This window comes from Sinohyriopsis cumingii, chromosome 1 (genome assembly GCF_028554795.1).
Source record: "Sinohyriopsis cumingii isolate HCF-2022 chromosome 1, ASM2855479v2, whole genome shotgun sequence".
NCBI lineage: Eukaryota > Metazoa > Mollusca > Bivalvia > Unionida > Unionidae > Sinohyriopsis > Sinohyriopsis cumingii.
The window spans coordinates 91,328,460-91,353,727 of NC_142961.1; the positions used below are offsets into that span (position 1 = coordinate 91,328,460).

Below are 25,268 nucleotides of genomic sequence, written 5' to 3' on the forward strand. Positions count from 1 at the left end.
GACTATGATGGGATATAAAATTATGAACTTATTTTTTTTAACCAATTACTACATTGAAAAAGCCGACATATTTCGATTTCATGCGTTAGAACCAAATTTTCTGTAAAAAGAAAAAAAAAACAAAAAAACGTTTCTGTAAATTTTGGTTCCAAATTTGGCACCGTAAAACGCTTTGGATAACCAGTCCAGAATTTGGGCGCAATTTTCGATTGGAGTGTCATTGAAATTGTAAAATATAAAATATCCCAGGATTTTAAGATGACCACTGAACCAGAAATATCCCTGGTTATATGGGTGAATGATCGTCCCATTCAGGGAGGCATAATCTGTATGGCTGATGTACACTCGCCACGAAAAGAAATGAAGGAATATCGCACGGGAGAGAAAGTGATGGCGGTTCGTCGTGGATTCAAGGGATACCATGAGTGTATTATTGCGAAAATAGCAGGTAAGTCATTACTCAGTCCAATTGTAGCAAAATTATTTGCACGGCCGCCAAATACCTTAGCTGCGAAAGACTTCCCGTGACGTAAATTTACGGAAAGCTATTACGAAATATATCCTATGGAACAATTTCTTTTTTTTATGCTGTTTGAAGACATAAATTAGACGTCAAAATAGTAAGGATATTGAAAGGTATGTGTTATGTTTTAAGCTTTGTTGACATAATTGGCAACATTTTTTACTTATCCTAATGCACAATGACCAGTCATCTCGTGTCTGTCTTTCAAAAAAGTTGGTACGTGCCGGCCTTGCGAATATACATTTCCAAATTGTAAATTTCACTTTAAATTTTATTCACCCTTGATATTTTTTTTATTAATGATCTGACTGGTATTTGTATTTTTTACATTTTCGTTATTATTTTCCAGACAGTGTGCTATTTGTAGCAATAAGTTATATTTGTTTTAATTAATTTTAGACTGTGACTCAGAAATATACCAGTAGATCTCTTTTCCAATTAATCTTCAATTCAGATTATGGCTTGTTTCTGTCTATCCAATTTATATTCAGCCATTTCAGTAATATTTAATAGTAACTTATTGTATAATTAATAAGAATGTACAGTTGTAAACTGTTGGAAATGATTATCAATTTTCCTCACCAAAAATACTTGTTTAGTTTGTGTCCTTTAATTTCAGAAAAAAAGTGGCAAGGCACAGTTATGTAAACAACTTGATGGCGACAGCTTCATTGAAATTCTTCGATCTTTTAATTTGAATTAAGCAAGCGAGAGGTAATACCACATTTGTTTCAAATTCAAATGTCTAGAACATTAGCTGTAACCTGGAGTTGTGTATGTAGATAAGTAAATATATCAGAAACTTAGTGCATATGAATCATCATGGTGAAAATTTGGATTAAATTTTTTTTCCAACCCAGCATGAGGCAGAAATATGTCAAATTTTGGATTTTAACAAAGCTGATAAATAAATATTCAGAATGCTGTACAGCTCTGGTGAATATATTGGCAAGACACTAACTGGGGCAAGAGCCAATAATAAGTACACACAAGGCCACCTCTCCAAGACCAGTCCAGAATTCAAATAATTTATGGTATATTTTAAATTATTAACCATGTGTTTTAAACTTTGTTAACCTATGACAAAATATATGCCAAATTGTAACAAAATTTTTTTATGAACTAAGGCTGGAACATTATTATGAAATTTAAACGTATACACAACTACTACTTGAAACATAATAGTGTAGACAGGCAATATTCAAATGGACAATGTAAATCTACTTTCAGTTTAAATGGTATAATCACAACTGCATGTATATGGTAGCCAGTTTGTGTGTGCGTGATTCAGATGTTTAGTAACATAGCTTTAACAAATGTTTAGTCACATCGCTACGATGTCTGCAGTGTGGCAATTTATAGTGATGTCTAGCACTGAGATATCATGCCACAGACATGTAGCATAATGTCTCCCACCCATTCACATTATCTTGACACCAGGTTGACCAGTCCTAACACTAACCTCTTAACCGTTTACCTTATAGAGCATAATTACAAAGTGCAGCATGCTATAAATAGAGCACCTGTTACCTATTCGACTCCATACGCATAGGCCTGCCTGTTAACTGTTAAGCAGTGTAGTGTATTTTATGTTAAACAGCAATTGTAACCATTTTACATTTTTGGTTCACATCTATTATGTGTGGAAAAATTTAAGATTAAAAGTCTGATTGTTATAGCTGCATAATTATTTTTCACTGAAGAATTTTTTACGTGCTTTAAAATCTTGAGAGGACTCATTTACCGTCATGTCAGTGAGGCTGCGTGACCAATCATAGCTGCCATTTCTCATACTTGAAATTTACAATTTGTCGTCTGCATCTACATCACTAAATCATCTGAATTTGATAATTTATGAAAACTAATTGCTGCCTGCATCAATATCAGAGCCTTTACCTAAGTTATTGAATCTTTCGTAGTTCTGATTCTAATCGTGAAAACTTCGTAAGTACTGAATGAAATCCGCGACCTCCATTTTGGAGAGTGGAGATTATGACCCAGTTACTTTAAATAGCAGATATCGACCAGGGCATAAACAGTGACCACGTGATCTGATGTAATTGTCATTCACAGAAATGAATGTAGTATCTAAATGGGGGTTTTCCCCGAAGGTGGCACTATGAAAACCGGCTTAAAATGGCTGATGTTTACAGCAGGCGTCAAAAGGCGCTTCCATGTGAATGGAGTAGAGGCATCAAAAGACGCTTGCATGAGGTAAAGGGTTAATGCTGAGCACCAGGCAAGGCAACTAATAGTACCATTCTTTTAATAAGTCTTTGGTATGACTCGGTTAAGGGTTCAAACCTGTGACCTCTCACACCCGTAGCAGGCGCTCTAACCACTTAGACTTAGGCCACAGGAGCAGTTAGGTAGCCAGTTTAATTTGTGATGGAAACCACAGGTTTTTAAGCCTATCAAGTTAGTCATCAAGCCAAGTGCCTCATTACAATTACCAACCTCAGGGATTGTAAAAGTACTGTAATTGCATGAAATGTTTCAGGCATAACTCTCATTCTCTCACTCCCCTCTCTCTCTCTCTCTCTCTATATATATATATGGGATTGAAATAAATTTGAAATCTTGCTTGATTCTATTCATTAATATACAATGATTTGTATTTCAGAAATCATGAAGGAGAAGTACAACATTGGGGAGGTGATGGTGAGACAGAAGCTTTGCGATTTGGTTAAACCATCAAGAGTACCATCACTTCCACAGACTCCAGTGGTGACAACAGAAAAATAAGAAATGTGGTGAATGAACTATGAATCAACACGTGTAAAAAAAAAAATATTTTAAATTTTTTTAATTAAAATTGAGATAGAAATTAACGTGAATTTTTGTTATTTTGTTGTTAAGATTGCTTCAGAATAAATTCAAACTATAACTAGAGTAAGAGAACATATTTTTAGAAACTCGGATGATGTTAAGGAGCCAGTAATCTGGATTTTATGACACACCAGTAGAAGTGTAGCGATATTTATGACAACTTAAGCCATGTTGTCTACTGAATACTAGTGCACAACCTATTAAGCTACCAGTGACAAGTATAGTTTTTAATTTTGTTTCCTTGTTTAAAAGTTACTAAACATCACAGTCAATACAAGGAGTTGGTTGGGGTAATTTGGATCATGTTCTTCTTGAAATTATCATCAAATAAAAGTTGCATCACTGTTAAAAATCTCGTTTTCATAAAATATTTCAACAATTTTCAGCTAAATTTTAGTGTTGTCCAGTGTTTTCCAGCCTACCCTGGATAAAGACTGGAATATTAGTCCAAATGCTCCAGCTTTTTCCATGCTAGAATTGTCCAGGGTTTTCCATCGTTTTCCATGCTAGAATTGTCCAGGGTTTTCCAGCCTACCCTGGACATAGGCTGGAATATTAGTCCAAATACTCCAGCGTTTTCCATGTTAGAATTTTCCAGCGTTTTCCATGCAAGAATTGTCCAGGGTTTTCCAGCCTGCCCTGGACAGAGGCTGGAATATTAGTCCAAATACTCCAGCGTTTTCCATGCTAGAATTTTCCAGCGTTTTCCATGCTAGAATTGTCCAGGGTTTTCCAGCCTACCCTGGACATAGGCTGGAATATTAGTCCAAATACTCCAGCGTTTTCCATGCTAGAATTTTCCAGCGTTTTCCATGCTAGAATTGTCCAGGGTTTTCCAGCCTGCCCTGGACATAGGCTGGAATATTAGTCCAAATACTCCAGCGTTTTCCATGCTAGAATTTTCCAGCGTTTTCCATGCTAGAATTGTCCAGGGTTTTCCAGCCTACCCTGGACATAGCCTGGAATAATAGTCCAAATACTCCAGCGTTTTCCATGCTAGAATTGTCCAGCGTTTTCCATGCAAGAATTGTTCAGGGTTTTCCAGCCTACCCTGGACAGAGGCTGGAATATTAGTCCAAATACTCCAGCGTTTTCCATGCTAGAATTTTCCAGCATTTTCCATCGTTTTTCATGGAATATGATGGACATTCTACAGCCGGGAATATTATGTGTTCTGTTACTGTTCTACTATTGCTGGCAATAATATGTGTTCTGTTACTGTTCTACTATTGCTGGCAATAATATGTATTCTGTTGCTGTTCTACTGTTGCTGGAAGAAAGTAAATGGAGACTATAAATCATCACAACTTGGAAATAATTAAATTATCTTATAAACTGTTAATGGCTTTTATCAATATGTTACCTCCTTCTCTTCAATGGTTGCCGCTGTTGCTTTATCCATCATAGCACTCATCAGTTCAACAATCTTCTGAAAATGAATCATGAATTCACTAATACAATAATCATGGAAAAATCATTACAGTATATACTACAAAGAAGTGTATACCAAAATATATTCAGTAAGAAAATGTGTCTTTTCCATAAAAAAGCAGTGTCTATACTTTTTTGTTGGAAAATTTGTAAATGTAAATTACATAATACTATTACAGCAGAGATATCTGTTAGGTGTATTTTGTCCATTGAACAGTACATAATTTATTTCTATTGCATACATGTCTACTATGTGTATTTTTTTTCAATGTACAGTACATAACTTGTTTCTACTGCAAACAAAGATTTTTTTCTTTTGATGTTTTAGTAAATAAGCAAAGGAAATAAACAAAAAAGATGAAGTACATGGATAATATTACCTCAAATGATATATTAGAAACACTTGTTCCCTTTGGTCAGGAACCAAATACATTTGGTAGGGTTAAGAACAATGACATAATCTATGAAAGCAACAATTTACAGTTCTGCATTTCATTCCATATTAGAAAACTAGTTCTTTGTGATGACTAATATTTTTCTCAGTTGCTTTTTTTACAAGCATATTAATAATTTGTTTCATACTACTGCTTACTATGAATCTGAGATCTTTATCTACAGGTAAAATATACATTTTAATAATATCTGGTGAGTTGTTGAGTTTAATGGTCATCTCTACTGATGATGTTGGCAAAACTGTTCTGATAATCTACTATTATTTATTGCAAACTGATGTATACTTTGTAATACTGACATTTAGTGTATAGCTTAAAATGATATAATTATTATATAATTACATCATCAATATGACATCATCTTTATATATGTGAATTGCAGCACCAAAAGCTCTCTGATAAATTGAATGTAGAATAACATGACTGTGGCATATCATAGAATAACATGACTGTGGCATATCATAGAATAACATGACTGTGGCATATCACAGAATAACATGACTGTGGCATATCATAGAATAACATGACTGTGGCGTATCTCCCTTATTACATAATGAAAACTTCCCATGGGTTGGTGGGTCTTACTGGGTTCTTCCTCCATCAAATATGGCTGCTACATATAGCCTATCTTGTGCTGACAAATGGTGTTCAACCCAAAACAACAACAACAACAACATAATGAAAATAAAAGATCAAGTCAACTAATACTAAATGAGATCACTGAAAATCTTTGGTGACTTACAAACTGGCATACCAAACAGTGTAGGTTTTCTATTGCAGAAAATCCATGTGATACCAATAATGGTTCTGTTTTGGGATTTTGGGAGCACAACTGAAAGTGGGCAAAGTGCAGGGCAAAGATGTCTGAATTCTGACTCTAACAATTCATAAAAGGTTCATATACACTGATATATCTTTGACCTAAATGGATTGACATTTACTTTTAATCACTCTTTGGTAATCTATTTACCATGTGAATCAAACAGATAATGAAAAGCTCTTCTGAGTACTGGGGAAATGCACATGAATGAACACAAAGTATATGAACTTTGCCTATCCTTGAGATACTGAAACAAATTAACACAGACATTAATATTTTCTGAAGGTGCACATATTACCCGTGTTGAATAAAGGTAAAATCTTTTCTTCAAATTTTTAACCCTTTGCAAAAATGCAAACTTCAGGACAAATTTGGACATCTGTGGAATAGCTTTTCTCTTTTTCCTAATCATCATGTACAATTGTTTGAATGAAAATAAACTAATTACCAGTATGTCTAACTTGATCTTTATACAACATGTGTTTGGATGGTAATGTGTGTAAAATATCCTCACCTATGGTAAAAATGTAACTTTTAGGACATCAAAGATAAAATTAGCTTAAATTTAAAATTGCAAAATTATAAAAAGATCAAAAAGTTTTCTTTTCATTAATTTATAATAATATTAAGGTAAAACTGAGGACAAAACATATTTGCATGCTCCATATTCAGCTGTCAGAAGAATTACCAAACACTTTATCATTTGAACACTGTGAACCTGATCTGTTCAATGCCTGTTCATAAATGTACAAAGCATAGTGACATCTCAGGAAAAACTGTCCTATCATCTTTCTATCTTTTAGAACAGAAAATGCAAAGCACATTTTGATATTAGTACATGTTTTCACTACTGTGTTTTTTATTGGAGGGTTAAGGCCTGTTTCAGCAATTTGGTATGAATACTGTCTTGTGGAATAATGCATGATAATTATTCAGAAGGACAAGTTAGCTTCTTGTAATTTAAATGTTTTGGCTATATACCCTAGAGCATATCATACAAGAATAACATCTGTTTGGATCTTATGGTTTTGCTCCACGTTTATATACCACAAAGGCATAACTGGAATGAATGAATCACACATATACCTTGGCACTAATGATATCTCTCTCTGTGGCAAGGGATGGAAAACTTTTGACATGCTGCAGAAGTGTCTGCAAGATTCCAGCAGCAACATCAATATCTCCAGAGTACAGCTGATGCTTAGGGTGAAGAATGAATTCATGCAGATCATCAAAAACTGCTTTTATTGTTGAATGTTGATATCCAAGTCGTAAGAGCTCAAGCTGGTAATTAAATATGAACTTTATATATATTATGCACAAAAATAGGGCTATGAGTACATACTAAACGTCATTGTGGATCTAATGAATTGAGAGGCAGGGTTAGATTACATGCAGATGTCTCCTTTGTGCTGTCATTTAATCATTTGTAAAGGTTAACCTGTTTTAGTTACAAGCAGAAAGTCATCTTAACAGTACTGAATGAACAATTCCTCAAATAATACCATTATTGTGGATATAAACAAAAGCTTTATATGTTTAAAAGCTATTTACATTATAATACCTGCCATATTCACAGATATTGTTAGGGTGGGATGGAGAGTTTAGGGACTCAAAAATTGTGTTGTGAGGTCCCAAGGGGTTTAGTGCAAGTGACCTAAAAAGCAACATTGTCCTATTGAGAATAAGTTATACTAGCCTATACAAAAGTACTGGAAATTCAAGTTTGATAAAGAAAATAACATCTCTGTTTTCTTGTAAGAATTTGATATAATTACAAGCCTAAAATACTTGGTAGACTTAAAGACTGTATAATCACCACGAACATGTGCCCACACTAACATAAACACAAAACAGATATTAAATAAAAAATAAAATACCATGTTGTTTTCTTTAAGATGTATTGGACAGTGGAATATTTTTTAATTAGATGCAGCCTTTACTGCTCTAAATAGCTTGGGATGTTGAAGGTAACATAAATGTCATTTACGTTTATCATGGCACTCTTTTTCAAGATTGTCCTGAAGATGTCGTTGAATTTTTCACACCATAAAAAAAAGATATTTTTGCATCTGCACTGCTGTGAGGGAGTGTCAATCAAACTAAGTGTGTTGCTTTCATCAATTATATGCCAACATATGTTTTACACTCCAGAATGACTAATAATTTTGATATGTTTATAATATCTGCAAAAAATAAAATATTCCCCTTACTGCTGCACACGACAAAGTCAAACTCCATCCAGGAATTCTAGAATTTAGTTTTGCAGGGCTTTGCTTAATTTTCAGACAGCTCATCCTTTTCTAAATCACTGCAGCATTTAGACATTTTGTCTTTAAAAAATGAACCACACTTCCAGGTACACTATGACAACTGAAAAAGTCATGGTTTGCATTGTACATGTTGAATAAAATCTGCCACTGATCAAGAACATACCAATAATCTTTAATAATGATGGCTTCAATATTCTCATTCAAGGCAATGATGTGAAATAACTTTTGTTCTTCAGCATGCATTTCTATGACTTGGCTTGTAGCTGATGTGCGTATTAGTTTAATGGCTTTGAGACAATTTATGCCACCATCAATCCAGCTATTCACAGCCAAATAAGTAATACCGGTATGTGAAAGGTGACTGCTTGTCTCTGACCTTGATACCTTTTAACTGACTCCATGAATAAAAATTTACATGAGTTCTTTGTACGACTGTTTACTGTTTATACCAGCTATCAGGACATGCTATGGACATGTATAGTGGTGGTATAAAAATGTTTTCTTTTTCTTTTCCAAAGATAACAGAAAATGGGTTTATTTAAACAAGACTGTCTGGGGGGTGGGATTGGGATTACAAAATGGCAGGTACTCATTACACATTTGATATACCTTCTATAATGCATCACATATTGAATCAGTACTAAATACAGCATTACAAAAAAATGGGAAGATTTTGTGAACTTTGTGGTAGCAAAAATCAGACAGTTAACAAGCTTACATACAAAGGACATTAAAGTTTTCATGCATATCCATTTTGTCTCTTAAGATGGTGGAATATTTTGAACACTTACTGTATATTTTCAAATTTCTTAAATTTTATTCCAGTGTAAGCAAAATGAAACCAATCTAAGATTGTGTGCTATAAAATAGATTGGGCATTCATTCATGCAAACAAACTGCAGAAAATTAGATGTAAAAGAAAGATGACATACAGAATTTATAAACTTACCTTGTCATATATCTTCACCAAGACCAGGGACTGACACTTAGAGAAGTTTGGATATGACCATGAACAAGTTCCAGTCACAGAATCACACTTGCAATTTCTTTTTGCATACCCTAACAAAGAACAATATGGCTGGATGAAGAACAGCATGGTTTCTTTAATGTTATTGCAGATTTTGTAGACAAATAGAGTATATTAAATAAAATATAGATTATGAAAAATCTGTATGTAACAGATTATTTTATTTGAAAAATTAGTACCTACTTTAATATATTTGACACCATCATAGCGGCATTTTCCTTCAAGAGTATTATGACAAATTTAATATTGTATATACAGTATATTTACATTTAAGTCGAGTCCAACTGCAAACTGCTCAAACCCAGATCTGCTGTCACATAATGTGCTGGCAGATCTGGGTCTGTGAAGTTTGTTAGTGTTAGGAGTAATCAGTAGAACAAATAACACAGCTCAATCAACAGGCATATTATGCTATGGCCATTAGGATCTTTGTTATTTGCAGTTTGCCTCAATTTATAAGTATATACAGTATGTGATTCATGTCTATTGTGTTTTTTTAGTGGTGCATTATATACACTGTGCTAGTTACACATTATCATTGAAAGTATTTGGTCAGTAATTAAAAGCTTTTGGTAGAAATAAAATCACAGTGACCTAATTCCACATGAATAATGTATGGTACTTTTATTTGCTGAATCATATCCTCAAAGGACATTACAATATAAATGTGTTTAGTATATAGATTTTCATGCATTTTTTATCATTTTAGTTTCTGAACATCAGTACCAATGTATCACATGTATTTATGTTGGTTTGGTAAAATACTGCCAAGTACAAAATGATAGAAATTAACATTTTTTCCAACTTAAATATGATTGGCTGATATGAAATATACACAAAGTCAAATAATTTTCTAATATGAATTTTGTTTTATCAATAGAACTAATATGGACATTAATAAAGTATTTTGGCAAAGATCTGCTTTGTTCTATCTGTCATGAAAATGTATGCTAAATTCACCTGTTCATCTTTCATGCAAATTTATGATTCAGCTAAATTTAGATAGTTCATGCTAAAATGATCACATACCAATGGTACCACTTCATGTTTTAATGATCACTTACCAATTATGCCACTTCAAACTGTGTGATGCCACTTCATGCTGAAGTGATCATGCAACAATAAAAAAAAATAAATAAAAAGCTATATTTTTGCTAATCTTTGTTAACTTTTACCATTTTGCAATTAATCTGGACTTTATGATATACATTTTGTAATGCAGTCTGTCATAGTAAAATTACAGATATAATATATATTAGTCACAAAGACTCATTACGACTCAAGCTGAAATTTTATTACAAAATTGTAATATCTGCACAAATACAAATCTGCCATTACACAATACACTGGCAAATCAGGGTTTATGCTGTGTGTTAGAAGTAATCAGTAGAACAAACAACATATTTCCTGATCAGCCAGAACATAATGTGACAGCAGATCAGGGTCTATGTTGCTTGCAGTTGGACTTGACTCATAAGTGAGTATATATGGTAGAAAGTTTTAGTCTGAAGATAAAAACATGGTTGGACAATATTTATGAAGACAATTTCATAATCACAGACTTTTTGAGCCAATAAATGCATATGGTTTTGAAATAAAATTGAATAACATTTCTACAAAATCATTACCGTAGAACTATTCTGTAAATATGATTCAAAGATAACTTTTTAATCAGAATGAATAAATTTTTAAAGGTAGAGTGAAGAAGAAGATATACATGGACAAAAGCAAACTTTCTATTCACTGAGCCACAAAAACCACTTTATAGGACAAATGCAGGGTAAATAAACATAACAAATAAATATTTGTAATTAAATGAACAACAGAGCAAAATAAATTTTACTTTTGTATAATACAAAGAACACTTCTTCTCCAAATATAGAGAAATCGGTAATTTATTCTTAATGAGCCAAAGTTGCAAATAAATCATATGGTCTTTTAAAACATGACTCATGCTATTATTTATAATGAACACTTGGTAATTATAAATTTTATTTAAATTTTCAGCTGTTGTTAATTTATTTAAGTTTGTATTTAACATAAGAAATAAAATTTACAATTTTATTAATTGTTTTAACCTTAAATAAAATGAAAAGATTATGCCAAAAACAGCTAAAAAAGGAATAGGAAAAAATTATTGGAATTAATTCTAAAAACAGTGTTAACATTCATGCTGAATCTGCTGACAAATCACATACCAGTACCATTCATTAGTACTCAACCATGGTTCCCCAAACTACTGTCAGATCAGTTGTATATACTGCTCAAATTATCCAAGCTTCTGTTTCATCCACAGGATCAAACCATAATGGTTCCAGTTATTCTCAACACCCTTGCCCAAATGTTGTAGGAGATGAGTGTTTAATATGAAATCTAATTTACCCAAAAAGGTAGTCACATGGGATGTTGATATTATACTAAGATACGTATAGTTGGTTTCACTGGTTCATAAACTTCCCTTGAAAAATTTTTTATAAACATTGGTTATGTTTCTAATATTGCTTTCTAGACAAAAAGGGAAAACCCTTCATTGCTCAAGTCTTAGAAATTTTGAGAACAGCATTACCTACATAATTTGAGGTGAACTTTTCAATCATGTACAGGAAATCATTTAGGTGAAATTTGCATAGCAGCCTGAATACCGAATAGATGACTTTGTAAATTCACTTAGGTCTTTAGATAGGTCAAGCAATATTAGGAATAATGAAACCAAACTATTGTTAGTTAGGTCTTTAGATAGGTCAGACTGGATTAGGAATAATGAAACCAAACTATTGTAAGTTTAGGTCTTTAGATAGGTCAAGCAGTATTAGGAATAATGAAACCAAACTATTCTTAGTTAGGTCTTTAGATAGGTCAAGCAGTATTAGCAATAATGAAACCAAACTATTGTTAGTTAGGTCTTTAGATAGGTCAGGCAGTATTAGGAATAATGAAACCAAACAATTGTTAGTTTAGGTCTTTAGATAGGTCAAGCAGTATTAGGAATAATGAAACCAAACTATTGTTAGTTTAGGTCTTTAGATAGGTCAAGCAGTATTAGGAATAATGAAACCAAACTATTGTTAATTAGGTCTTTAGATAGGTCAAGCAGTGTTAGGAATAATCAAACCAAAATATTGTTAGTTTAGGTCTTTAGATAGGTCAAGCAGTATTAACAATAATGAAACCAAACTATTCTTAGTTAGGTCTTTAGATAGGTCAAGCAGTATTAGGAATAATGAAACCAAACTATTGTTAGTTTAGTTCTTTAGATAGGTCAGACAGGATTAGGAATAATGAAACCAAACTATTGTTAGTTTAGGTCTTTAGATAGGTCAGACAGGATTAGGAATAATGAAACCAAACTATTGTTAGTTAAGTCTTTAGGTAAGTCAAACAGGATTAGGAATAATGAAACCAAACAATTGTTAGTTTAGGTCTTTAGATAGGTCAGACAGGATTAGGAATAATGAAACCAAACTATTGTTAGTTTAGGTCTTTAGATAGATCTAACAGGATTAGGAATAATGAAACCAAACTATTGTTAGTTTAGGTCTTTAGATAGGTCAAGCAGTATTAGGAATAATGAAACCAAACTATTGTTAGTTAGGTCTTTAGATAGGTCAAGCAGCATTAGGAATAATGAAACCAAACTATTGTTAGTTTAAGTCTCTAGATAGGTCAAACAGGATTAGGAATAACGAAACCAAACTATTGTTAGTTTAGGTCTTTAGATAGGTCAAGCAGGATTAGGAATAATGAAACCAAACTATTGTTAGTTTAGGTCTTTAGATAGGTCAAACAGGATTAGGAATAACAAAACCAAACTACTGTTACTTTAGGTCTTTAGATAGGTCAAGCAGTATTAGGAATAATGAAACCAAACTATTGTTAGTTTAGGTCCTTAGATAGGTCAAACAGGATTAGGAATAATCAAACCAAACTACTGTTAGTTTAGGTCTTTAGATAGGTCAAACAGGATTAGGAATAATGAAACCAAACTATTGTTAGTTTAGGTCTTTAGATAGGTCAGACAGGATTAGGAATAATGAAACCAAACTATTGTTAGTTTAGGTCTTTAGATAGGTCAAACAGGATTAGGAATAATGAAACCAAACTACTGTTAGTTTAGGTCTTTAGATAGGTCAAACAGGATTAGGAATAATGAAACCAAACTATTGTTAGTTTAGGTCTTTAGATAGGTCAAACAGGATTAGGAATAATGAAACCAAACTATTGTTAGTTTAGGTCTTTAGATAGGTCAAACAGGATTAGGAATAATGAAACCAAACTATTGTTACTTAGGTCTTTAGATAGGTCAAGTAGTATTAGGAATAATGAAACCAAACTATTCTTAGTTAGGTCTTTAGATAGGTCAAGCAGTATTGGGAATAATGAAACCAAACTATTGTTAGTTTAGGTCTTTAGATAGGTCAAACAGTATTAGGAATAATGAAACCAAACTATTGTTAGTTTAGGTCTTTAGATAGGTCAAACAGGATTAGGAATAACGAAACCAAACTATTGTTAGTTTAGGTCTTTAGATAGGTCAAACAGGATTAGGAATAACGAATGCAAACTATTGTTAGTTTAGGTCTTTAGATAGGTCAAACAGGATTAGGAATAATGAAACCAAACTACTGTTAGTTTAGGTCTTTAGATAGGTCAAACAGGATTAGGAATAATGAAACCAAACTACTGTTAGTTTAGGTCTTTAGATAGGTCAAACAGGATTAGGAATAATGAAACCAAACTACTGTTAGTTTAGGTCTTTAGATACGTCAAACAGGACTAGGAATAATGAAACCAAACTGTTGTTAGTTAGGTCTTTAGATAGGTCAAACAGGATTAGGAATAATGAAACCAAACTACTGTTAGTTTAGGTCTTTAGATAGGTCAAGCAGGATTAGGAATAATGAAACCAAACTATTGTTAGTTTAGGTCTTTAGATAGGTCAAGCAGTATTAGGAATAATGAAACCAAACTATTCTTAGCTAGGTCTTTAGATAGGTCAAGCAGTATTAGGAATAATGAAACCAAACTATTGTTAGTTTAGGTCTTTAGATAGGTCAACCAGTATTAGGAATAATGAAACCAAACTATTGTTAGTTTAGGTCTTTAGATAGGTCAAGCAGTATTAGCAATAATGAAACCAAACTATTGTTAGTTTAGGTCTTTAGATAGGTCAAACAGGATTAGGAATAATGAAACCAAACTATTGTTAGTTAGGTCTTCAGATAGGTCAAGCAGTATTAGGAATAATGAAACCAAACTATTGTTAGTTTAGGTCTTTAGATAGGTCAAACAGGATTAGGAATAATTAAACCAAACTATTGTTAGTTAGGTCTTTAGATAGGTCAAACAGGATTAGGAATAATGAAACCAAACTATTGTTAGTTTAGGTCTTCAGATAGGTCAAGCAGGATTAGGAATAATGAAACCAAACTATTGTTAGTTAGGTCTTTAGATAGGTCAAACAGTATTAGGAATAATGAAACCAAACTATTGTTAGTTTAGGTCTTTAGACAGGTCAAACAGGATTAGGAATAATGAAACCAAACTATTGTTAGTTAAGGTCTTTAGATAGGTCAAACAGGATTAGGAATAATGAAACCAAACTATTGTTAGTTTAGGTCTTTAGATAGGTCAAACAGGATTAGGAATAATGAAAACAAACTACTGTTAGTTTAGGTCTTTAGACAGTTCAAACAGGATTAGGAATAATGAAACAAAACTATTGTTAGTTAGGTCTTTAGATAGGTCAAGCAGTATTAGGAATAATGAAACCAAACTATTGTTAGTTTAGGTCTTTAGATAGGTCAAACAGGATTAGGAATAATGAAACCAAACTATTGTTAGTTAGGTCTTTAGATAGGTCAAACAGGATTAGGAATAATGAAACCAAACTATTGTTAGTTAGGTCTTTAGATAGGTCAAACAGGATTAGGAATAATGAAACCAAACTATTGTTAGTTAGGTCTTTAGATAGGTCAAACAGTATTAGGAATAATGAAACCAAACTATTGTTAGTTTAGGTCTTTAGATAGGTCAAACAGGATTAGGAATAATGAAATCAAACTATTGTTAGTTAAGGTCTTTAGATAGGTCAAACAGGATTAGGAATAATGAAACCAAACTATTGTTAGTTTAGGTCTTTAGATAGGTCAAACAGGATTAGGAATAATGAAACCAAACTATTGTTAGTTTAGGTCTTTAGATAGGTCTAGCAGTATTAGGAATAATGAAACCAAACTATTGTTAGTTTAGGTCTTTAGATAGGTCAAACAGAATGAGGAATAATGAAACTAGTGTTAGTTTAGGTCTTTAGATCAGTCAAACAGTATTAGGAATAATGAAACCAAACTATTGTTAGTTTAGGTCTTTAGATAGGTCAAACAGGATTAGGAATAATGAAACCAAACTGCTGTTAGTTTAGGTCTTTAGACAGGTCAAACAGGATTAGGAATAATGAAACCAAACTATTGTTAGTTTAGGTCTTTAGATAGGTCAAACAGGATTAGGAATAATGAAATCAAACTATTGTTAGTTAAGGTCTTTAGATAGGTCAAACAGGATTAGGAATAATGAAACCAAACTATTGTTAGTTTAGGTCTTTAGATAGGTCAAACAGGATTAGGAATAATGAAACCAAACTATTGTTAGTTTAAGTCTCTAGATAGGTCAAACAGGATTAGGAATAACGAAACCAAACTATTGTTAGTTTAGGTCTTTAGATAGGTCAAGCAGGATTAGGAATAATGAAACCAAACTATTGTTAGTTTAGGTCTTTAGATAGGTCAAACAGGATTAGGAATAACAAAACCAAACTACTGTTACTTTAGGTCTTTAGATAGGTCAAGCAGTATTAGGAATAATGAAACCAAACTATTGTTAGTTTAGGTCCTTAGATAGGTCAAACAGGATTAGGAATAATCAAACCAAACTACTGTTAGTTTAGGTCTTTAGATAGGTCAAACAGGATTAGGAATAATGAAACCAAACTATTGTTAGTTTAGGTCTTTAGATAGGTCAGACAGGATTAGGAATAATGAAACCAAACTATTGTTAGTTTAGGACTTTAGATAGGTCAAACAGGATTAGGAATAATGAAACCAAACTACTGTTAGTTTAGGTCTTTAGATAGGTCAAACAGGATTAGGAATAATGAAACCAAACTATTGTTAGTTTAGGTCTTTAGATAGGTCAAACAGGATTAGGAATAATGAAACCAAACTATTGTTAGTTTAGGTCTTTAGATAGGTCAAACAGGATTAGGAATAATGAAACCAAACTATTGTTACTTAGGTCTTTAGATAGGTCAAGTAGTATTAGGAATAATGAAACCAAACTATTCTTAGTTAGGTCTTTAGATAGGTCAAGCAGTATTGGGAATAATGAAACCAAACTATTGTTAGTTTAGGTCTTTAGATAGGTCAAACAGTATTAGGAATAATGAAACCAAACTATTGTTAGTTTAGGTCTTTAGATAGGTCAAACAGGATTAGGAATAACGAAAGCAAACTATTGTTATTTTAGGTCTTTAGATAGGTCAAGCAGTATTAGGAATAATGAAACCAAACTATTCTTAGCTAGGTCTTTAGATAGGTCAAGCAGTATTAGGAATAATGAAACCAAACTATTGTTAGTTTAGGTCTTTAGATAGGTCAACCAGTATTAGGAATAATGAAACCAAACTATTGTTAGTTTAGGTCTTTAGATAGGTCAAGCAGTATTAGCAATAATGAAACCAAACTATTGTTAGTTTAGGTCTTTAGATAGGTCAAACAGGATTAGGAATAATGAAACCAAACTATTGTTAGTTAGGTCTTCAGATAGGTCAAGCAGTATTAGGAATAATGAAACCAAACTATTGTTAGTTTAGGTCTTTAGATAGGTCAAACAGGATTAGGAATAATTAAACCAAACTATTGTTAGTTAGGTCTTTAGATAGGTCAAACAGGATTAGGAATAATGAAACCAAACTATTGTTAGTTTAGGTCTTTAGATAGGTCAAGCAGGATTAGGAATAATGAAACCAAACTATTGTTAGTTAGGTCTTTAGATAGGTCAAACAGGATTAGGAATAATGAAAACAAACTACTGTTAGTTTAGGTCTTTAGACAGTTCAAACAGGATTAGGAATAATGAAACCAAACTATTGTTAGTTAGGTCTTTAGATAGGTCAAGCAGTATTAGGAATAATGAAACCAAACTATTGTTAGTTTAGGTCTTTAGATAGGTCAAACAGGATTAGGAATAATGAAACCAAACTATTGTTAGTTAGGTCTTTAGATAGGTCAAACAGGATTAGGAATAATGAAACCAAACTATTGTTAGTTAGGTCTTTAGATAGGTCAAACAGGATTAGGAATAATGAAACCAAACTATTGTTAGTTAGGTCTTTAGATAGGTCAAACAGTATTAGGAATAATGAAACCAAACTATTGTTAGTTTAGGTCTTTAGATAGGTCAAACAGGATTAGGAATAATGAAATCAAACTATTGTTAGTTAAGGTCTTTAGATAGGTCAAACAGGATTAGGAATAATGAAACCAAACTATTGTTAGTTTAGGTCTTTAGATAGGTCAAACAGGATTAGGAATAATGAAACCAAACTATTGTTAGTTTAGGTCTTTAGATAGGTCTAGCAGTATTAGGAATAATGAAACCAAACTATTGTTAGTTTAGGTCTTTAGATAGGTCAAGCAGAATGAGGAATAATGAAACTAGTGTTAGTTTAGGTCTTTAGATCAGTCAAACAGTATTAGGAATAATGAAACCAAACTATTGTTAGTTTAGGTCTTTAGATAGGTCAAACAGGATTAGGAATAATGAAACCAAACTGCTGTTAGTTTAGGTCTTTAGACAGGTCAAACAGGATTAGGAATAATGAAACCAAACTATTGTTAGTTTAGGTGTTTAGATATGTCAAACAGGATTAGGAATAATGAAATCAAACTATTGTTAGTTAAGGTCTTTAGATAGGTCAAACAGGATTAGGAATAATGAAACCAAACTATTGTTAGTTTAGGTCTTTAGATAGGTCAAACAGGATTAGGAATAATGAAAGCAAACTATTGTTAGTTTAGGTCTTTAGATAGGTCTAGCAGTATTAGGAATAATGAAACCAAACTATTGTTAGATTAGGTCTTCAGATAGGTCAGACAGGATTAGGAATAATGAAACCAAACTATTCTTAGTTAGGTCTTTAGATAGGTCAAGCAGTATGAGGAATAATGAAACTAGTGTTAGTTTAGGTCTTTAGATCAGTCAAACAGTATTAGGAATAATGAAACCAAACTATTGTTAGTTTAGGTCTTTAGATAGGTCAAGCAGTATGAGGAATAATGAAACTAGTGTTAGTTTAGGTCTTTAGATCAGTCAAACAGTATTAGGAATAATGAAACCAAACTATTGTTAGTTTAGGTCTTTAGACAGGTCAAACAGGATTAGGAATAATGAAACCAAACTATTGTTAGTTTAGGTCTTTAGATAGGTCAAGCAGTATGAGGAATAATGAAACTAGTGTTAGTTTAGGTCTTTAGATCAGTCAAACAGTATTAGGAATAATGAAACCAAACTATTGTTAGTTTAGGTCTTTAGACAGGTCAAACAGGATTAGGAATAATGAAACCAAACTATTGTTAGTTAGGTCTTTAGATAGGTCAAGCAGGATTAGGAATAATGAAACCAAACTATTGTTAGTTTAGGTCTTTAGATAGGTCAAACAGGATTAGGAATAATGAAACCAAACTATTGTTAGTTAGGTCTTTAGATAGGTCAAACAGGATTAGGAATAATGAAACCAAACTATTGTTAGTTAGGTCTTTAGATAGGTCAAACAGGATTAGGAATAATGAAACCAAACTATTGTTAGTTAGGTCTTTAGATAGGTCAAACAGTATTAGGAAGAATGAAACCAAACTATTGTTAGTTTAGGTCTTTAGATAGGTGAAGCAGTATTAGGAATAATGAAACTAGTGTTAGTTTAGGTCTTTAGATAGGTCAAACAGTATTAGGAATAATGAAACCAAACTATTTTTTGTTTAGGTCTTTAGATAGGTCAAACAGGATTAGGAATAATGAAACCAAACTACTGTTAGTTTAGGTCTTTAGACAGGTCAAACAGGATTAGGAATAATGAAACCAAACCATTGTTACTTAGGTCTTTAGATAGGTCAAGCAGGATTAGGAATAATGAAACCAAACTATTGTTAGTTTAGGTCTTTAGATAGGTCAAACAGGATTAGGAATAATGAAACCAAACTATTGTTAGTTAGGTCTTTAGATAGGTCAAACAGGATTAGGAATAATGAAACCAAACTATTGTTAGTTAGGTCTTTAGATAGGTCAAACAGGATTAGGAATAATGAAAACAAACTATTGTTAGTTAGGTCTTTAGATAGGTCAAACAGTATTAGGAATAATGAAACCAAACTATTGTTAGTTAAGGTCTTTAGATAGGTCAAACAGGATTAGGAATAATGAAACCAAACTATTGTTAGTTTAGGTCTTTAGATAGGTCAAACAGGATTAGGAATAATGAAACCAAACTATTGTTAGTTTAGGTCTTTAGATAGGTCAAGCAGTATTAGGAATAATGAAACCAAACTATTGTTAGTTTAGGTCTTTAGATAGGTTATGCAGTATTAGGAATAATGAAACTAGTGTTAGTTTAGGTCTTTAGATAGGTCAAACAGGATTAGGAATAATGAAACCAAACTACTGTTAGTTTACGTCTTTAGCCAGGTCAAACAGGATTAGGAATAATGAAACCAAACTAATGTTAGTTTAGGTCTTTAGATAGATCAAGCAGTATTAGGAATAATGAAACCAAACTATTGTTAGTTAGGTCTTTAGATAGGTCAAGCAGTATTAGGAATAATGAAACCAAACTATTGTTAGTTAGGTCTTTAGATAGGTCAAGCAGTATTAGGAATAATGAAACCAAACTATTGTTAGTTTAGGTCTTTACATAGGTCAGACAGGATTAGGAATAATGAAACCAAACTATTGTTAGTTTAGGTCTTTAGATAGGTGAAGCAGTATTAGGAATAATGAAACAAAACTATTCTTAGTTAGGTCTTTAGATAGGTCAAACAGTATTAGGAATAATGAAACTGAACTATTGTTAGTTTAGGTCTTCAGATAGGTCAGACAGGATTAGGAATAATGAAACCAAACTATTCTTAGTTAGGTCTTTAGATAGGTCAAGCAGTATTAGGAATAATGAAACCAAACTATTGTTAGTTTAGGTCTTTAGATAGGTCAAGCAGTATTAGGAATAATGAAACCAAACTATTGTTAGTTTAGGTCTTTAGATAGGTCAGAAAGGATTAGGAATAATGAAACCAAACTATTGTTAGTTTAGGTCTTTAGATAGGTCAAGCAGTATTAGGAATAATGAAACCAAACTATTCTTAGTTAGGTCTTTAGATAGGTCAAACAGTATTAGGAATAATGAAACCGAACTATTGTTAGTTTAGGTCTTCAGATAAGTCAGACAGGATTAGGAATAAAGAAACCAAACTATTCTTAGTTAGGTCTTTAGATAGGTCAAACAGGATTAGGAATAATGAAACCAAACTATTGTTAGTTTAGGTCTTTAGATAGGTCAAGCAGTATTAGAAATAATGAAACCAAACTATTGTTAGTTTAGGTCTTTAGATAGGTCAAACAGGATTAGGAATAATGAAACCAAACTATTGTTAGTTTAGGTCTTTAGATAGGTCAAACAGGATTAGGAATAATGAAACCAAACTATTGTTAATTAGGTCTTTAGATATGTCAAGCAGTATTAGGAATAATGAAACCAAACTATTGTTAGATTAGGTCTTTAGATAGGTCAAGCAGTATTAGGAATAATGAAACCAAACTATTGTTAGTTTAGGTCTTTAGATAGGTCAAACAGTATTAGGAATAATGAAACCAAACTATTGTTAGTTTAGGTCTTTAGATAGGTCAAGCAGTATTAGGAATAATGAAACCAAACTATTGTTAGTTAGGTCTTTAGATAGGTCAAGCAATATTAGGAATAACGAAACCAAACTATTGTTAGTTTAGGTCTTTAGATAGGTCAAGCAGGATTAGGAATAATGAAACCAAACTATTGTTAGTTTAGGTCTTCAGATAGGTCAGACAGGATTAGGAATAATGAAACCAAACTATTCTTAGTTAGGTCTTTAGATAGGTAAACCAGTATTAGGAAAAATGAAACCAAACTATTGTTAGTTTAGGTCTTTAGATAGGTCAAGCGGTATTAGGAATAATGAAACCAAACTATTGTTAGTTTAGGTCTTTAGATAGGTAAAGCAGTATTAGGAATATTGAAACCAAACTATTGTTAGTTTAGGTCTTTAGATAGGTCAAACAGGATTAGGAATAATGAAACCAAACTACTGTTCGTTTAGGTCTTTAGACAGGTCAAACAGGATTAGGAATAATGAAACCAAACTATTCTTAGTTTAGGTCTTTAGATAGGTCAAGTAGTATTAGGAATAATGAAACCAAACTATTGTTAGTTTAGGTCTTTAGGTAGGTCAAACAGGATTAGGAATAATGAAACCAAACTATTGTCAGTTAGGTCTTTAGATAGGTCAATCAGTATTAGGAATAATGAAACCAAACTATTGATAGTTTAGGTCTTTAGATAGGTCAAACAGGATTAGGAATAATGAAACCAAACTATTGTTAGTTTAGGTCTTTAGATAGGTCAAGCAGTATTAGGAATATTGAAACCAAACTGTTGTTAGTTTAGGTCTTTAGATAGGTCAAACAGGATTAGGATTAATGAAACCAAACTATTGTTAGTTTAGGTCTTTAGATAGGTCAAACAGGATTAGGAATAATGAAACCAAACTATTGTTAGTTAGGTCTTTAGATATGTCAAGCAGTATTAGGAATAATGAAACCAAACTATTGTTAGTTTAGGTCTTTAGATAGGTCAAACAAGATTAGGAATAATGAAACCAAACTATTGTTAGTTAGGTCTTTAGATAGGTCAAACAGGATTAGGAATAATGAAACCAAACTATTGTTAGTTAGGTCTTTAGATAGGTCAAACAGGAATAGGAATAATGAAACCAAACTATTGTTAGTTAGGTCTTTAGATAGGTCAAACAGTATTAGGAATAATGAAACCAAACTATTGTTAGTTTAGGTCTTTAGATAGGTCAAACAGTATTAGGAATAATGAAATCAAACTATTGTTAGTTAAGGTCTTTAGATAGGTCAAACAGGATTAGGAATAATGAAACCAAACTATTGTTAGTTTAGGTCTTTAGATAGGTCAAGCAGGATTAGGAATAATGAAACCAAACTATTGTTAGTTTAGGTCTTTAGATAGGTCTAGCAGTATTAGGAATAATGAAACCAAACTATTGTTAGATTAGGTCTTCAGATAGGTCAGACAGGATTAGGAATAATGAAACCAAACTATTCTTAGTTAGGTCTTTAGATAGGTAAACCAGTATTAGGAAAAATGAAACCAAACTATTGTTAGTTTAGGTCTTTAGATAGGTCAAGCAGTATTAGGAATAATGAAACCAAACTGTTGTTAGTTTAGGTCTTTAGATAGGTCAAGCAGTATTAGGAATATTGAAACCAAACTATTGTTAGTTTAGGTCTTTAGATAGGTCAAACAGGATTAGGAATAATGAAACCAAACTACTGTTCGTTTAGGTCTTTAGACAGGTCAAACAGGATTAGGAATAATGAAACCAAACTATTCTTAGTTTAGGTCTTTAGATAGGTCAAGTAGTATTAGGAATAATGAAACCAAACTATTGTTAGTTTAGGTCTTTAGGTAGGTCAAACAGGATTAGGAATAATGAAACCAAACTATTGTCAGTCAGTTCTTTAGATAGGTCAATCAGTATTAGGAATAATGAAACCAAACTATTGATAGTTTAGGTCTTTAGATAGGTCAAACAGGATTAGGAATAATGAAACCAAACTATTGTTAGTTTAGGTCTTTAGATAGGTCAAGCAGTATTAGGAATATTGAAGCCAAACTGTTGTTAGTTTAGGTCTTTAGATAGGTCAAACAGGATTAGGATTAATGAAACCAAACTATTGTTAGTTTAGGTCTTTAGATAGGTCAAACAGGATTAGGAATAATGAAACCAAACTATTGTTAGTTAGGTCTTTAGATATGTCAAGCAGTATTAGGAATAATGAAACCAAACTATTGTTAGTTTAGGTCTTTAGATAGGTCAAACAAGATTAGGAATAATGAAACCAAACCATTGTTAGTTAGGTCTTTAGATAGGTCAAACAGGATTAGGAATAATGAAACCAAACTATTGTTAGTTAGGTCTTTAGATAGGTCAAACAGGAATAGGAATAATGAAACCAAACTATTGTTAGTTAGGTCTTTAGATAGTTCAAACAGTATTAGGAATAATGAAACCAAACTATTGTTAGTTTAGGTCTTTAGATAGGTCAAACAGTATTACGAATAATGAAATCAAACTATTGTTAGTTAAGGTCTTTAGATAGGTCAAACAGGATTAGGAATAATGAAACCAAACTATTGTTAGTTTAGGTCTTTAGATAGGTCAAGCAGGATTAGGAATAATGAAACCAAACTATTGTTAGTTTAGGTCTTTAGATAGGTCTAGCAGTATTAGGAATAATGAAACCAAACTATTGTTAGTTTTGATCTTTAGATAGGTCAAACAGGATTAGGAATAATGAAACCAAACTATTGTTAGTTTAGGTCTTTAGATAGGTCAAGCAGTATTAGGAATAATGAAACCAAACTATTGTTAGTTTAGGTCTTTAGATAGGTCAAGCAGTATGAGGAATAATGAAAGTAGTGTTAGTTTAGGTCTTTAGATCAGTCAAACAGTATTAGGAATAATGAAACCAAACTATTGTTAGTTTAGGTCTTTAGATAGGTCAAGCAGTATTAGGAATAATGAAACCAAACTATTCTTAGTTAGGTCTTTAGATAGGTCAAGCAGTATTAGGAATAATGAAACCAAACTATTGTTAGTTTAGGTCTTTAGATAGGTCAAGCAGCAATAGGAATAATGAAACCAAACTATTGTTAGTTTAGGTCTTTAGATAGGTCAAGCAGTATTAGCAATAATGAAACCAAACTATTGTTAGTTTAGGTCTTTAGATAGGTCAAACAGGATTAGGAATAATGAAACCAAACTATTGTTAGTTAGGTCTTTAGATAGGTCAAGCAGTATTAGGAATAATGAAACCAAACTATTGTTAGTTTAGGTCTTTAGATAGGTCAAACAGGATTAGGAATAATTAAACCAAACTATTGTTAGTTAGGTCTTTAGATAGGTCAAACAGGATTAGGAATAATGAAACCAAACTATTGTTAGTTTAGGTCTTTAGATAGGTCAAGCAGGATTAGGAATAATGAAACCAAACTACTGTTAGTTAGGTCTTTAGATAGGTCAAACAGTATTAGGAATAATGAAACCAAACTATTGTTAGTTTAGGTCTTTAGATAGGTCAAACAGTATTAGGAATAATGAAACCAAACTATTGTTAGTTAAGGTCTTTAGATAGGTCAAACAGGATTAGGAATAATGAAACCAAACTATTGTTAGTTTAGGTCTTTAGATAGGTCCAACAGGATTAGGAATAATGAAACCAAACTATTGTTAGTTTAGGTCTTTAGATAGGTCAAGCAGTATTAGGAATAACGAAACCAAACTATTGTTAGTTTAGGTCTTTAGATAGGTCAAGCAGTATTAGGAATAATGAAACTATTGTTAGTTTAGGTCTTTAGATAGGTCAAACAGTATTAGGAATAATGAAACCAAACTATTGTTAGTTCAGGTCTTTAGATAGGTCAAACAGGATTAGGAATAATGAAACCAAACTATTGTTAGTTTAGGTCTTTAGACAGGTCAAACAGGATTAGGAATAATGAAACCAAACTATTCTTAGTTAAGGTCTTTAG

General features: G+C 32.2%; 1 protein-coding gene and 1 long non-coding RNA gene across 6 annotated transcripts in view; one reads left to right on the plus strand and one right to left on the minus strand.

The window, feature by feature from the left end:
- LOC149807336 (uncharacterized) overlaps positions 1-25,268 on the minus strand; it is a 295,678-nt gene that overhangs the window by 46,904 nt on the left and 223,506 nt on the right. For all 5 annotated transcript variants that reach the window (XM_089965473.1, XM_089965490.1, XM_089965468.1 and 2 more), the window contains 3 exons: positions 9,278-9,387; positions 7,142-7,339; positions 4,716-4,781 (listed from right to left, as the gene is read on the minus strand). In XM_089965473.1, the coding sequence (XP_089821599.1) occupies positions 4,716-4,781; positions 7,142-7,339; positions 9,278-9,387 (374 nt within the window). The remainder of the gene's footprint in view (positions 1-4,715; positions 4,782-7,141; positions 7,340-9,277; positions 9,388-25,268) is intronic.
- LOC149807338 (uncharacterized) lies at positions 34-3,299 on the plus strand. Its single transcript, XR_016422386.1, has 3 exons — positions 34-448; positions 1,143-1,237; positions 3,147-3,299. It is a non-coding gene; the product is annotated as an uncharacterized LOC149807338 (long non-coding RNA).